At 44.0% G+C, this 15,451-nt stretch overlaps 2 protein-coding genes across 2 annotated transcripts; one reads left to right on the top strand and one right to left on the bottom strand.

The window, feature by feature from the left end:
* Position 1: 1 nt before the first annotated feature.
* Positions 2–5,035, bottom strand: TMEM231 (transmembrane protein 231). The gene is made up of 7 exons (XM_062613063.1): positions 4,834–5,035; positions 4,584–4,753; positions 3,447–3,575; positions 2,469–2,612; positions 2,104–2,185; positions 1,864–1,970; positions 2–1,003 (listed from the first exon to the last, which is right to left on the bottom strand). Exons 1-7 carry the CDS (start codon positions 4,973–4,975, stop codon positions 815–817), a joined length of 963 nt encoding a protein of 320 aa, XP_062469047.1. The 5' UTR covers positions 4,976–5,035; the 3' UTR covers positions 2–814.
* A 282-nt stretch (positions 5,036–5,317) lies between these two features.
* On the top strand, positions 5,318–13,074 carry GABARAPL2 (GABA type A receptor associated protein like 2). The gene is made up of 4 exons (XM_062613062.1): positions 5,318–5,374; positions 5,603–5,658; positions 10,704–10,876; positions 12,500–13,074. The coding sequence occupies exons 1-4, from the start codon at positions 5,341–5,343 to the stop codon at positions 12,588–12,590; spliced, it is 354 nt and encodes a 117-aa protein (XP_062469046.1). The 5' UTR covers positions 5,318–5,340; the 3' UTR covers positions 12,591–13,074.
* Positions 13,075–15,451: the final 2,377 nt, after the last annotated feature.

The following is a 15,451-nucleotide window of genomic DNA, read 5'->3' as shown; positions in this document are numbered from 1 at the left end:
GTGATAATAATTGATTTAATTTTTATTTATTCTAAGTTATCATTTAAGTTCTGAAAGTAATTTTTCACTTGCTTCGGAACTCTGAAGCTTCTCTGGTAGGTTTTTGTTGTTGTTAGTGTTCTTTAAACAAATATCAGGCTTCTCTGTTTTACTATTCCCAATTTACAATTAATGGTGTAGTGCTACAGTAATAATGCCAACAGCAGACAACTGTGCAAACCTTGCAGACACTGTCACCCACAACCCAGTTTCTCACATCAATCTTGAATTTATCCAACTTAATACCTAAATCGGTGAGCACATATAGCCACAGTTATGGAAGTATGGCTCTGATGGTAACTCATCCATACACTTCTTCACATTCCTTGTATTTTTTCCTTTCATAGTGCATATAAACGCATGTACAAATACCCCTTGGCAGAACTCTACCTTAATGGTGAATTAATTTACAAGACAGTAAAAACAGCTTATGCTGATACTGTTGGCATGTTATTTTCAATCTTCAAGGTTAAGCAAAATCAAGATCATGAAAAAGCAGCTTCATTGCTTTCTGCTGGTTTTCGAAGTGTGTTCTAGTTGAAAAAAAAAACAAACAAAAAACTAGGTTCTTCTTCTGTCAAAGATACAAAACTTTTCAGTCCCAAAGCAGTGTTCCCAGAGAAAAAGATGAATGAACATGTACTTGAAAAAAGAAACAAAAACAGAACAAAATTGGAACACACCTACAAAGTTTGATCTTCCTAAGTAAAAAACACACAAAGTCAGGGATCTATTTTTTGAATTGCATTTCTTTAAAGTATTCTCAAGTATCTCCTCAGGACTGGTGCTGTTTGTAGGACAGTACTGGAGACACTGGCAAAACTGGTGTTACTGAAGTTGTCGTCAACACATGATTCTGGAATATAAACATTTTAATCCTACCAAACACCCAAAGAAATATAAGGAGAATGCTGACATACTGGATCCAGGCAAATTTAATCACTTCCCAAAATCCTGGCTGATACTTAAAGGAAGTCAAGGAGTGTTCAAGAAGCAGCTTCTGCTACTACTACTGCAATAATTAAACAAAGGAACTTGAAGGTGGAAAGGCAAAACTTCTTGTTAATAAAACTTGTTAAGACATCAGTTCATGTGGCAAATGCAAAGCCTTTTACCATAGTATGCAACAACAGTTGCAGAGAATGTCTACCCTAGAAGACATTTAGATCAATACTGTGCAAAGTGCCTAGTTTGTCCCTGACTCACCAGAAAGTAGTTAGTAGTAGTCAAGCAGGTAAACAAACCTTGTAAGAAGAGTGCTTCATACAAATTCTTTTAAACACAGGCTTGTTCTTATCAGACAAAATGAGTAAAAAGTGTAATGAATGAATAATTATTTTACAGGGGGAAAAAAAAACACCAGGTATGTCTGCACATGCAACAGGTTTGCCACATCCACTGCAGGGATTATGATCTGGTGAGCTTACCTTGCATTCAGATTTCTAATGATTTGCTTTAAGTCACAGAATACAGTATCATGCTTTGCTAGTGGCATCTATGACACATTGGGACAGCAGGTGCTGCAGGAGCAAAGCAAGACTTCCTAAGGATATTTACTGTGGATGGCTAAGAAACTGCTATAAAGGCCAGTATAGAAAGACTGGAAAGCAACGTGGGTTCCTAGCAAGGAAATACAAAAGGTGGTTATGCTAGCAGAACCACCCAGAAGAATGGGCAAATAGGTATTCAGCTGGCTCCAGAACTATAGCATTTGCTTAGCTAACACAGCAAGTCTAGAAGCAAACAGTTTTCTTTTGGCCTATATGCAAAGTCCTAAATAATGCAACCCTGTTGTGTCACAGTTTATGCAGTTTTCAAAGGATATAAGATAACTTCCACTGGGTAATGAATAGTGGCGTTAATGATAAATGGTGTATCTGTTGCTCTTCCAGCCATCCAGAGAGGGTTGGGATCTGAAAAGACTGTTGTAACTACAATGGGGAAAGAAAACATCCAGGTTAAGGGGCTTTTCAGTCTTAACACAGAGCTCAAATCCTCACAGAATAACTGCCAGTATGAGAACTGCTGCTGCCCTGTAATTCAGAGCTGTACATTCAGGCTTACCATTTCTATCCCGATATGCTGCAATGATGTTTGTTAGATCATAATCACTTGCAAAGGGACTTGTGCCATTGACCAGAGACACCTGTTACAACAAAGAGATACTTGCATTACTTGTTCACTCCTCAAGGAAGTAACTCTACCAAGTTTTTTTATGCTAAGTAACCATGCCCTTGAAGGAATGCACGTAACTATCAGACTGAATGTTTTGACAGAATAACCTGGTCCACCTTTCAGCCTAACAAGAAAACACCACTTTCAAAGTTCTGCGGTCCCCTTTGCGCAGGAGTATGAATAGGGTGTCACCTATGGCACTAGGAGGATAAAGAGAGGGGAGAATTTATGGAGAAGGAAAAAAGTTTCCTCACATTGTATCTGGTATCCAGTCCACAATAGTTAAGTAATTGCCTCTGCTTCAGTTTCAGGTCTCCATTCATATACAGCTGAGACCCTGGCACAGGAGAAAAATACTGAAGAAAAGCCATGCTCTGCATCACAAACGTTGACATCCTCTGAAATGGTGAACACGAGAGAAGATAATTGGGGGGGGAGGGGAACACAACACACTTTTGAAATTCTTTGTATCTGCAGATTTTCTGCATGGATTTTATTTTTTTCCTGACCCCCAGTTTCAGACTGTCACATTAGTCTAAACAAGGGAACACCAAATAAGATATTATTTATTTTTTCAGTTTTTTTCTGAAAGTGAACTACCTTATTTGTGAGTTAACAAACTTTATAAACCAAACAGTTCCATGGGAACTTCAGGGCAGTTCAGCAATCTGTGGCTAATGACAGAAGGATTCAACTTGCCATAACATGTGAAAAGCAGCAAGATGACTAAACAGGTTAATTGGAGACACACTTTAAAATACTCAAGCAGTCAAAGTCAGCTAAGGACTCACTGTGGAAGGAAGGAAGGACCAAACAAGTTCATCTGCCATTATCAACCACTCAATCTGAATGAAAATTTTCTTATTTACTTAAAACAAATGTGCTGTGAATATCAGAACTGTCTGTGATATTAATCACTGACCTGAAACTCCAGCACAAATTTAGTCCTGTCAGGCCTTTACTCTGGGCCTCATAGCTTTGAGAACACCCCACCCCAAAATCCAAAATGAAATCAAATCAAAACCAAGACCCACAAAACATATCAAAAGATGCAAGAGAGATAGACTAGGGATGACCCAGCAGAGGAGGAGAAAATTAAGTATTTGTTAGCAAAATAAAACTTTTAGATAGTAATTTCAAATATGGAAAGGTTCTTCCATGCTTTGCATAACCACTACTGGAATATTATATTGTGTCTAAACGTCACAACAAATAAAACTAGAAATGCTCACATAAAGCTGGTAGGAAAAGAGTAGAATCAGCTGAACACCAACTACATGCTCTGTAGGTTGTAGCGGAAGTTCCAATCGAAAATGCAACTGATCCATTTTGCCATCTTGGTTTTTGTCTTCTTCTCTAGTCTAGAAGAACCAGTAAGATTTTTAGTTGGGGTTTTTTAAACAGGAACTTCTACTAGAAAGAAAACCAAAGGTAAAACCCCAGTGGATGTCCACAGCTGCAGCATGCACATGCTGAGGAAGCAGATAAACCACTGTTAGGAACGCAACAAAAAGCTGCTTGACTTTATTAGACACAGGACTAGAGGCTGCAGTTTTGTCTGTTATACAATGTCTCATTTGCCCCCAAAGGAAGGAAAGCATATCAGACTCTTGAAGGTCTCTTCTGCCCTGTGCCATTCCAACCACCTCCCCAGCATGCTACAAAGCACACACTAGTGCTCGATCTTATGTCACATCCTGTGCAAGTGTGTGACTGTTTGCCAAGCTTTTGCCTCTTGCCCCTGCAGCCTGCCTGTTAATGGTCTCTGCATGACGACTCCTGGTTATAAGCCAAGGCTTGACACACTTCTGTGCCACAGATGCCCAGCACTTCAGCTATCTGGATACATAACAGGACCGTACCAGAGGAAATGCAGAAAAATAACTGCCGCTGTTGACTCCCAGTAGGAACAACAGTTGCAGGGCAGAAGCCAGGCAGGTTAGAAAGCACATACCTGCTTTCAAAACCAGGGGCTAATGAGGAACCCCTGCAAACTTCAGATCCTCACAAGCCATATGGAGGAGGAAGAGAGTAATTAATTTGAGTAAACTGATGCGCTCATGCAAACCACCAGTAGTGCTTAGGAACATGGTTTAGTGGTGGACTTGGTACTGCTAGGTTAACGGTTGGACTTGATGATCTTAAGGATCTTTTCCAACAGAAACGATTCTACAACACTGAGAGGAAGTAAAACTGGACTGGTTAATAACCACTTGTCCCGAGTGAATTTTGGTGTGAGACACGAAGTGACACATGAAGCTGCTGTTACTAGCAGGCAGCAGAGCGGGACAGGCCTCCTGCTCGCAGCACCAGCACTAGCCCCGGCTCTGCTGCCCTGGGCGCCCCTCTCCCGCCCCGGGCGGGCCTACCGACAGCAGCGGGACCCGCAGCCGCTCCCCCTGCAGCCGGTTGAACGCTGGAAACGTGCTCCACGCCAAGAAGCTGCCCGGGCTGGGCCCGGTGGTGGCCACGAGGAGCAGCTCGTACCGGAACCGCACTGTGGGCTGCTCCAGGTACGAGCTCTGCTTCAGCCAGAAACCTGCGGGGAGAGGAATCGCGAGGGCTCAGCGCCGCCCGGGCCGCTCCGCTCCGGGCCGCGCGCGGTGCGGTGGCGCTCACCGTGGCTCCGGTAGGCCACGAGCAGCGGCGGCACGTAGGTGAGCAGCGTGACGAGCAGCAGCGCCAGCGCGGCAGCGGAGCAGAGACCGGCGCGGTACCGCGTGTGAAGCGCGGGGTGCGAGAACAGCTCCACGGCCGCCATCGCCCCGCGCCCTCACCGTGGCAACGGCGGGGCCCTGACGGGCGGGACGCCGCGCCTAGCAGCGGCCCAGGCGCCGGGGGGAACGGGCGCGCCAGCCAATCAGCGCGCTCTGCTGCAGTCCGCTGCTCCCGGGGCCCGCGGCGACGGCGGAGCCTCGAGCGGCCTCGAGCGGCCTCGAACCCGGCGCCGGCGGCCGCACCCCCCCCCCCCCTCCCTCCCGCCGCCCCCGCCCCTCCCGCGGGCCCGCCGGAAGCGCCGCGCTCGGGCTGTTGCTAGGAGACCGGCGAGCCGGAAGTCCCGCCCGCCGAGCCGCGGTGTTGTTGTTGTGACAGCGCCAGCCCCGGCCTGAGCCCCGCCGCCGCGCCATGAAGTGGATGTTCAAGGAGGACCACGCGCTGGGTAAGGCCGGGCGCTGCTCGCCGCTTGCAGTGTCGCTGCGTGCCCCGGTGGGCCCTGTGGGTCGGCCTGTCTGCGCGCTGACAGCCGCCCAGCCCCGCCGCGATGACCGGGACGGTTCCGGAGCCCCCTGGGCGGCCTGCGGGCTGCCGCCCCTGAGGCCTTACCCCCCGGCTCGGGGCACGGCGGTGCCGCTGCCGTGCGCTGACTAACGGCGAGTTTTGTCCACAGAGCACAGATGTGTCGAGTCGGCAAAAATCCGAGCCAAATACCCTGACCGTGTCCCGGTGAGTAACCGAGCCAGCTGCAGCGGGCCGCTGGAGGCAAAGCTGGTCCCATCCCACCGCCTCATTTGATCAGATCTTACTGAAGAAATTCATCTTCCCTTGTGTGTCCTCAGGTGTTCTAAAGAGGCCCCAGACACATCTGACTGACCGTAACCCTTCCTCTGCCCTACTGCAAGAGTGCCTGACTTTCTAAACACTTTCCAGGCACGTTCATGATTTTCAGTGTCCTGATTTCTTCAGATGGCAATTATATCCCAGCAAATACCTTCAGTGTCCTGAGGATTCATTCTGTGCCCAATCCCAAGAACACTAAATTCTCTAAACCTTCACAATCTTCTATCCTGGCTCTGTGAAGAGGGTGATTTCTCCTCATGTAGCCATACCTGTACCCCGTTGCTGGAAGAGCCAGTGCAAGTGATGACCCCTCCTTTTTGCATTAATGCCTCCCTACCTGCTAAATAGTGAATGACCTTTCCTCTTCACAGCACAATTCTTTTTTTCCTTTTATTGTGGTTCAGTGAAATGACCACACTTCACATCTGTTACAGTTGGCAACACGGCCATCTGCTTGGGAGTAAAATTCCCACATCTATGCTGACCACAGGCCAGTTGGTGCCACCTCTGACTGAGCTTTTGGTAAACAGCATTCATTAGGCAGTGCAGCCCAGAGAAGAACCTCTAATCCCATTGAATTTCTCTGCTGCTGAGCTGCCCCTACGCACAGCACATTCTCCAGCTGCAGTCTGGCAAGCTGAGCTGATCCTCACTGTTCTCTGCTTGCCTAACTACCCCATCATGTCCATTTCAGGAATATCCCTCATGACCTTAGGGCATAAAGAGACATTGAAACTCACAGTATGAGTCAGAATTACGTGATGATATATCAGGAATGGACAGCAAGGTGTGTGTAGATACAGAAATTAAATTGCAGTGTGATGCTTTGGCTAGGCCAATAAAATTCCAATTGAGCCATGTACCTTTCACAAAATAGTTACCAAGTATATTTTTGGCATTTAATAGAAGTGTTTTTCAGACTTAATGTACGTTTCCTGCTTTCCAGGTTATAGCTTATATCCAGAGTGACAGATGTCAAAATTATTTCAATTCTCAGATGCTGTATCTGTGTACCTGGATTTAGAGATATTTCAGTGATTCAAACCTATTAAGATAATGTAAGAACAGCCCGACTCTGTCCTAGGGTGGACTGTATAGGAATAAAATGTGAGGTGAAAGAAATTCATGCTTGCTAAGCACTGCAGTCTTAAATTTGCCTGAGTAATCAAGTGGTCTAAGGGTTAAAGGTATCTGTAAGTTTTACTAGAGGCAGTTCACCAACAGCCTTGACTTCCTTTTGTGACATTTTCTGTGTTACGAAGCTGAAATGCCCAGTGTGTTATTGTAATCTTAAAAATACAGAAGTATCAGTTGTTAAGGCTTTGGTATGTCTGTCAGGCTGCTTTTTGACCACTTTACAGTTCCCTCATACTGAATTGCAGGAGGCAGCTCCTGTTTCTGTAGGCAGATCTGAAGAAATTATAAGGAAAACCCTCTCCACATCATAGGATAGTGTATTCTGGATATCTGTCTGGGCATTACCTGGATGCTGTAGCAATGGGGAACGCAGAGGTAAGGAATGCAGACACTGGAACCTCTTGTAAGCCTTACTTCCTCATGTACTATATTTTTCCTTCAAGAACTGGTCTGTATGGAGCAATAAGCACCAGGTCCTTTCCACAAGTAATACTTAATTCCTCTTCCTCTACCTGTTGCTTTTTGTTTGGTTTGTTTGTGGCCATCTGTCCTTCCTGTAGTCAGTTTCTGATTTCCTAACATGAAGTAAGATACTCTAATGCCAGTCCAGCATAATACAAAGTAGAGAACAGCATCGGTGAGTCCTACCTTGACAACAGAAACACAGTGGAATGAACAATACGCCTTAGAGTGCAGTTATATTCAGAATAACATGTGTGAAAATAAAAAAAATCTGTTTTCCAGTGGTAAATCAGTATGTTACTGCAGACCTGAATCTACAGACATCCTGAAATGGTGATTAACACAGGCAGTCTTTTTTTCAGAGTTGCAAACAAAAGCCTGTTGATGCTGCAAACACCTTCTTACCCAGGCATCTCTGCTTTGGTCCTTTCCTGCTTTCTTCTGCCAAACACTGTAGTATAGGCCGGGAATATCCCAGTTCCTGAGGTGGCTGCACAGCACAAGCAAAGCTTGTAGATTGTTTTTTCTTTTCCTAATTTTTTACTTAATTTTTTTCCTTAAAGCCTACCTACCCCATCTGGCTGTCATTCATACAGAGCTAAAACCTACACCTTGTTGGTATGGCTTCACTGCTGTCTTGTAACTGTAGCCAATCAACTGAAGCTGTAATTAACATGAGCTGCATACACTTCTGGATTAGCACTGTAAGTCTGGTACAGCAGAGGCACACACACAGCATCACATCACAGCACCTTTCTGGGGATTTGGTGGGCTCAGCTGGCACCCTTGAAGCTGAGCTAGTGTTGCAGCATGCTGCAGCCATGCTTCACTTCTCAAGGCATTGTTAAAGTGCTTGGTGGCTTGCTTTGCCCTGTCAGTAGTAACTGCTGGAGTAGTTGCAGAAATGCAGAGAACATGGATGTCAAATCAAAAGCAGTACTGCAAAGCACTGTGAAAAATGCGCATGTGGTCTATGGCCAACTAGAAACTTGCATTATACCACAACTCATACAGTATCGGAGTTTGACTATTCAGATACAGCATGGCTTCTTCAGCTCTGCCCCAGTCTCCCTGAAGGATGCCTGTGCCTCTATTTAGCAAGGAGGTTTCTGATGTAAAAGTACTGATGAATACTGTAATGCTGTAGATGGAAGCCTGAAAGTCATTCTGGCATCTGTGGTGTGTGCAGAACAGATGAAATGCCAGACCTGATACTAGACTAGGCTGATGCTTCTCCCTCCCATTTACCTAAATTCTGATTTTGTAGCTTCAGTGTTACTGAAATTTATTTCTAGTATTTCTTCCTGTTTGGGTTTTTTTCCTTTTGATGTCTGCTACACATGGACAGTTCGTTCTGTCATGTTAGGGTCAGCTTGAGGCATTGTTTAAAGAAGACAGTTAAGTTGGAAGGGTGGTAGAGGTGTGTATATTAAACCTGTATTTCTTCGTATTGTGGCATTTTATTTAGCCCCATGACAGTTTAAATGAGGAGAGGCCATGCTTCTTGCAAACTAGAACTGTATGTAATGAGATTGCAAGCAATGATGGTCATGTCCAGTTCGGGACTCTAGGTTTGTCTAGGTTGGAGAGAAGGAGGCTGAGGGGTCACCTCATTGTTCTCTGCAGCTTCCTGATGAGGAGACATGGAGATGGGGCGGGTGTTGGGATCCAGGGCAGGACACATGGGAATGGTTCAAAGCTGCAGCAGAGGAGGTTCAGACTTGACATTAGAAAGAAGTTCTTTAACATGAGGGTGGTCAAACACCGGAACAGACTTCCTAGACGTGGTTGATGCTCCAGGCCTGTCAGTGTTGAAGAGGCAGTTGGACAGTGCTCTGAATGACATGCTTTAATTTTTGGTTGGCCCTGAATTGGTCAGGCTGTTGGACCAGATGATTGTTGTTGAACTAGTCTATTGTAGTCTGCTTTCTTTTTACATTGTGACAGTGACAAAACAAAGTAAGCAGCATCTGTACTAAGGGAATGCACTTCCCCGAATCACCTGCCATTGCTCAGGTACCAGTGCTGCAGTCTGGTTAAATTTTTCATGACTTCCTTTACAGGTGAATGGGGCAAGAAGGAACATGGTTAAATGATTTTTCAGTTTGTTACTATCAACTAGATTAATTGAGAAGACAGAAGTCCTGGACTCCTTCCCTCAATCACCAGTTAAAGGGAAGTAGTGCAGACAAGCCACTCTTAAATCTCAAGTTCTCAAGCTGCCATGCTTCAGACATCTCAGGAGATGCCAATTCCTCTCCTGCCCCAATCTTTTGTTACAGAATACACTGTTTTTGGCTAGTGCATATGGCAAACTTTTTAAAACACATTGAAAATTACCCATATTTAAACACAGTAGGACATAAGTGTCCTGGTATGGGTAAGTCACAGAATCACATAAGGGTTGTGGTGGGGATGGACCTCTGGAGGTTCATCCAGTCCACCCCCCTGCTCCAGCAGGGCCTCCTGCATCCAGCTGCCCAGAACAGTGTCTCTGGAGCATCTCCAAGCTGGGAGACTCCACAACTTCCCTGGGCAGTGAGAAGTGTTTCCTGATGTTCCTGAAGCACAAAATGTGCTTCAGTCTGTGCCCATCACCTCTTGTCCTGTCACTGGGCATCACCGTAAGCAGCCTGGCTCCATTTTCTTCACGTTCCCCTCGGGTATTTATAAATGCTGGTAAGATTCCACTGAGCGTTCTCTTCTCCAGGCTGAACAGTCCCAGCTCTCAGCCTTTCCCCATATGAGAGATGCTCCAATCCCTTAAACAGCTTGGAGTCTCTTTGTTGTACTCTCTCCAATATGTCCATGTCTCTCCTGTACTGAGGAGCCCAGAACTAGACACAGCACTTAGGTGTGGCTTCACCAGTGCCAGTTCCAGGGAAGGATCATGTCCCTGGACCTGCTGGCAATAATACTTGCAGCCTGAGGTACCATCAGCCTTCTTTGCTGCCAGGGCACACTGCGGGATCTTTCTCAACTTGGAGTCTACATCACAGTAATTTCATATCGTCAGTGTACAAAAAGCTAACAGATGCATATGCTTTCCTGGCACAGGTTTCTTTTAAACACCTTGCATCTTTCACTCCATGACTGTCAACAGGCAAAGGAAGTTTTGAGCTATTCTGTATATGAATTTAGGTTTCAGTGCCCTTTAAGATCAGGTTTTACAGTGTTGAACCAGTCTTACCTCTTATTTGCCTCATTTGGTCAAGAAACCATTGTTCCTCCCCTCTGCTCACTGTTGTAAGCCTGCACCAGCAAGTGGCTTCTGAAAGCTGTCTGTTCATAGCAGTCCTGAAAAACCTAACCTTCACACCTGTGCTTTACAGGTCATAGTGGAGAAGGTCTCAGGATCTCAGATTGTTGACATTGACAAGAGGAAGTACTTAGTTCCATCTGACATCACCGTGGCCCAGTTCATGTGGATCATCAGGAAGAGGATTCAGCTGCCATCTGAGAAAGCAATATTCCTCTTCGTAGACAAGACTGTCCCACAATCCAGGTGAGAAGCTATTCACTTGGTATTCAGACCCATGTCTGCAAGCCTGTGCGTACCTGATGGACAGGAGCTCCCCTCTTTGAGGCTTATCTGGTGATTTTAGGAGGGGTGTGGCTACATCTTAGTCTCACTGTGATAGGATTGGTTTTTTTTTTCTCATGAGTTTGATAAACATTTCTTGAGCTAGGCTGAAAGGAAAGGTGACTGAAAAAATCTCTTTATGATTTACTTCTATGGGAAGAGGGTGAGCTCTTATTAAGCCTTACCTGTGTAACAGGAACAGTTCCTCCGGGTAACCTGTCCAGACTGTTAGCAATATCTTTATTTACTTTGTGATACACAACACGGACCTGTGAGAACCATCTTTTCCTGCTTGCTTTCTCGTAAGAGTATTAGGAATGTGATTGTCTTAACAGTGCTGCAGAACTGCTAGGAATGGGACAGAAAAAGAAAGGACACATTGTTCATGATGGGATGTCATATCTGCTGGAAAAACAGGGCATTGAACCTTTCAGTATTAATGCAAAAATGGTAACTTGTTAACAGGTAAATCAAAATCTGATCTGTTAACAGCTCTGCTCGTCTTGTGGGCTGAGTTCATTACGTAGATCACTAAACCCGTGATATCCTCTCCTTCTCCGGAAGTTTATCTAGTGCTCACCAGTTCCCTTTCATTACAAGTAGTGCTGCAGCTCCTCCCAGCCCCTCCCTCTGGTAAAAGATGTTCTCCTTTCCCCATCACTCAGTCTAAATCTTTCAGTTCCTGACCCTTTTCTCAGTCTTGGGTAGGTAGGGAAGGGTGAGCTGAGGAGGTGTCACTTGTGCAGCTGCCCAACGTCAACTTGCTGTTCCATCTGCAGGAAGATGGTTGGAGCAGTTGTACTGGCCAAGTAACTGCTTGGGTTTCCTTTTGTTGTCAAAACACAGGCATTGCCCTAAAGACCATGGCTGCTTACACTGTGAAGGGCCACATGCCTGTTCAGTGACAAACATTTTCATTTGATCAAATGTTCAGAACCTTACCTCTGGAAAAAACAAGTTCCTGGGTAACTTGTCATTTCCTGCCCACACATTTTGGTACTGGCATTACTTGAAGTCATTACTTTTTAACGATACAGAAAACAAAGCTTTTGCTTCCCAGAATAACCCAGAGCTCAAGGAAACAGTCCAAAAAGCACAATCTTGATAGACCAGAGACCAACCGAACATTCACAACTACACAAGGTGGAGGGAGAAATGAGGTGGCTCACGCAAGAAGCACAACATTAATGCAGCTGCATTCAAGGAAGGTGCAGTGAGGCTGTTGAGCCTTGTATTAGTCACAGCATCAATAATGGGTGATTCAGAACCTGAAATACCTTCAGTGACTATTTTTTTCAGTGAAATAAGGTAGCTTTGTGACACATGCATTTGCAAAGAGCAAAACCCTAGACACTGCAGAGAGCCCAGGATCATTTTTCTATCTCAGGAGTCAACTGTTTTCATATATCCCCATTTTTGTATTTTAATTTACACAGATTCACAAGTTTTAGCTTTTATTAATCCTTGTCTTTGTGAGGTTCTAACTGCTACTATTTGCAGCTGTCATGATGCAAGCAAACCATTTCTCTTTTTTTCCCCTTAAAGCTTAACTATGGGACAACTTTATGAGAAGGAAAAGGATGAGGATGGATTCTTGTATGTTGCCTACAGTGGAGAGAACACATTTGGTTTCTGAATGGTGGGTCCTGGCTACCGTACCATCCTGCTGTGTATCTTGTAAATAGCTGATCATTTTCTGTTCTGACATCCACAGAAGTTCCTTCTATATACATGCATTTGTAACTGGATTTATTTCTTAATATATTGATAGGTCTTGTTTTATTAGACTGTTAAATTATAAAGAAGTTTTGTTGGTTTTGTGGTTTTTTTTTCTTTTTCCCTCATGCTATGAATTCCCAGAGCTTCATTCCTTTGGGGGATACACCTGATGACATGGATTAAATAATAAAGCAAAGTAGTTGGGCTACTAGAACATGAAGAGAAGAATACACATTTATTCTGTTTTGAGGTGTTTAAGAGATAAAAATATCGAATTAGTATTGGGAACACTGGATTTACTAGCTTGTCCTAAGCAAGAGCACAATGTGATCATTATCAGTTGAGCTAATATGTTCCTTTCTCAATTAACAAACAAGTACAATAAAAATTCCTGTCACAAACAGGCAGTGCTGTCATTTCTTTGCCTTAATTTTGGCCAGAAAGTTATATATCACATTTACTAGATGCTATAGAGTTCCTTATGTTATTTACTAGACACTGCAGAGCTTCTCAACGTGGATGATGATACAAGGAAAAAACAAGCAGCTATCTGTAGGTTCCAAAACCAGTAGCTTCAGAGCTACTAGGTCTCATCAGGAGAGCAGCTATGCCTGCCCACAGGCTGTCAGCCTAAACCATTCTATGATTCTACCATGGTGAGGCAGACAACTGCAATTAAAAATGCTGCATGCAAGATGAAGAACTCATGGTCAGTTCCTGCAGTTGATGAGCACCACTGCCACAGCAGGTACACAGCACAGCAGAGGTAAGAGGCTTTGCCACAAACACAGAACACGTTGTTATTCATGAGGGTCTCAGTTTCTCTCCAAATGGGCTTACCACAGTTACTCAGCTGCCTCTACATACAGGGCAAGAAGCAAAGATGTGGTCTGGAAAAGACACCTGATTGATCTTTTTGCACAGTACTGGTGTTTACACTTTGAAATTAAAGGATAACACTGTGTTGGAAAAGTAGCATCACTTTGAACTTCATAAGCCAGCAAGGAAACACAAAGTGTAGATTCCTAATAACAGTTTTACTCCATTTTTATGCTGCATGGTGGAGGAGTTCACTTTTTAAAATGTTTGCACCCAGTGGAAATCTATCACTTTTGAGGCTCAAATCAGATTCATACTAACTCAAACCCTCATGAAGTCACCTTATGCCTAGAATTATGTCTGGCTCTACAGTTACTCACAGGTACAGGCAGAAGGACTCCAAAATGAGAAGGTAGGAGGCTGTGAAGCACTGGCACTGTTACAAGCCTTGTCACAGTAACAGTGCTGCATGTGCTTACTGCAACTGAAAACATGCTGTTGGTTTCAGTAAGCCTTTCACTGTTCAGAATAGCACTGCATTGTATAGTACTGCTGTAATAAACATTCCATCACTGCTTCCATCCCAAATTCCTTCCACCACCACCCTTTCCACACATGTAGTATTAATGTTTACTCTTCACAGAATTTTTGATTCAGAATGAAAAGTGGTTTCATCTGTGATTTTTTTATTATGTTTTATTACTGGAAAATGTTCTGTTTCCTTTAAGCTAGAACTCCACAGTTTGACTATGGTTTTCAGTGCTTTTTGCTAGCAGTTAACAGGAGTAAGAAATGTAACTTAAAGCTGCTAGATAAAGCTAATGACATGTTAACATATAGATATATCTAAACAAAACAAGGGAAGGTGAAGTTTTATTCCCAATGTTATGATCTAGGTGACTTTTTGAATATCCTTCATAAGCCTCTAAAAAACCCCACATAACTACTGTAACATTTCTGTAATGATGAATTTAGATTTAGGAGACCAGGTACATGAGTCATTCCAGAGAATGCAAGAATACTTGTGCTAAGCAGTAACTTAACTTTTAATCTACAAATGCACTTAAAATGGCAATAAAACATAAGAGGTTTCACCTGAAATGCAGAGATGAAATGCATGCCTTTAGATAGCATAGTCACACCTGTAAAATCATGAAAAGTTTTGGGTCCCATGTGAGTCTCACTTTCTGCTAACCCTTCAGGCCTGGAAAGGCATCTCAATTTATACACTGAACAGAAATACCTCAATTCCTACAGCCACAGTTCCACATCACCTATCTTCAAGCTAATGTAAAATGTCATCTCCAATATAACTAAACCACTGCTAGATGAATTCAGATAGTGTTTCCTCAAAAAATTATCTTCTACCTGTAAATCCCTGCTGCAGCCTTCTCATAATGACATTATCAGATGCTTGGGATGGTTGTGCTTTGAGAGAAAGAACTGCTGGTTGTAGCCCCTCAACTATGGCTCCCAATTTTACTCAGTGCCTTTCTTTCCTCCCTACCAACAGTAGCTTCCCAGAACTAATTCTCAATTCATTTCCATGCTCATGCCTCAGGCATTTTCTCCAGGTCTGGTTTCATAACCAGTTAATAGTTTGTAACAAGCAAGAGGAAGCAGCAGCAGCAGAGCTTTAGCTCATTCTTTCCTCTAGCGCTTCTGGGCTTACAGCAAAGCTGATTTAACTCCTAGGGAAAAGCTACCCTGGGGTTTGGGTTCATGGCTTGTTTTTCTACAAAGAAAGAGAGTAACTTGAATAGTCTTGAGTTTACTCTGAATGTACTGAGATCAGTAAGTGCTCCAGCCTGCCTAAGGTGAGCAGTGGAAGCACCCTGCGAAGATTAAAACCTTCCTTTGCAAAGGTACTGGATGTTAGCATGTTATGTCATGAACTGCAGCCTCCAGCTCAAACAGGCTGTTTACTTCTACTTTTGGACAAAACCACGTATTTCCATG

This window comes from Pezoporus occidentalis, unplaced genomic scaffold, assembly GCF_034315485.1.
Source record: "Pezoporus occidentalis ecotype Australia unplaced genomic scaffold, CSIRO_AGI_Poc_V1 ctg163, whole genome shotgun sequence".
In the NCBI taxonomy this organism is placed as follows: Eukaryota; Metazoa; Chordata; class Aves; order Psittaciformes; family Psittacidae; genus Pezoporus; species Pezoporus occidentalis.
The sequence above is the reverse complement of the archived record's forward strand: the minus strand, read 5'-3'. Positions and strand labels throughout refer to the sequence as shown.

Bases quoted from the DNA above. Each gene is read 5' to 3' on its own strand.
- TMEM231 (XM_062613063.1), bottom strand. From the start codon at position 4,975: ATGGCGGCCGTGGAGCTGTTCTCGCACCCCGCGCTTCACACGCGGTAC. The intron at 4,754-4,833 runs GTGAGCGCCACC...CTCTCCCCGCAG, and splicing joins CGTGGCCTACCGGAGCCACG to GTTTCTGGCTGAAGCAGAGC. The intron at 3,576-4,583 runs GTAGGCCCGCCC...TGGTTCTTCTAG, and splicing joins TGCGGGTCCCGCTGCTGTCG to ACTAGAGAAGAAGACAAAAA.
- GABARAPL2 (XM_062613062.1), top strand. From the start codon at position 5,341: ATGAAGTGGATGTTCAAGGAGGACCACGCGCTGG. The intron at 5,375-5,602 runs GTAAGGCCGGGC...TTTTGTCCACAG, and splicing joins CAAGGAGGACCACGCGCTGG to AGCACAGATGTGTCGAGTCG. The intron at 5,659-10,703 runs GTGAGTAACCGA...TGTGCTTTACAG, and splicing joins AATACCCTGACCGTGTCCCG to GTCATAGTGGAGAAGGTCTC.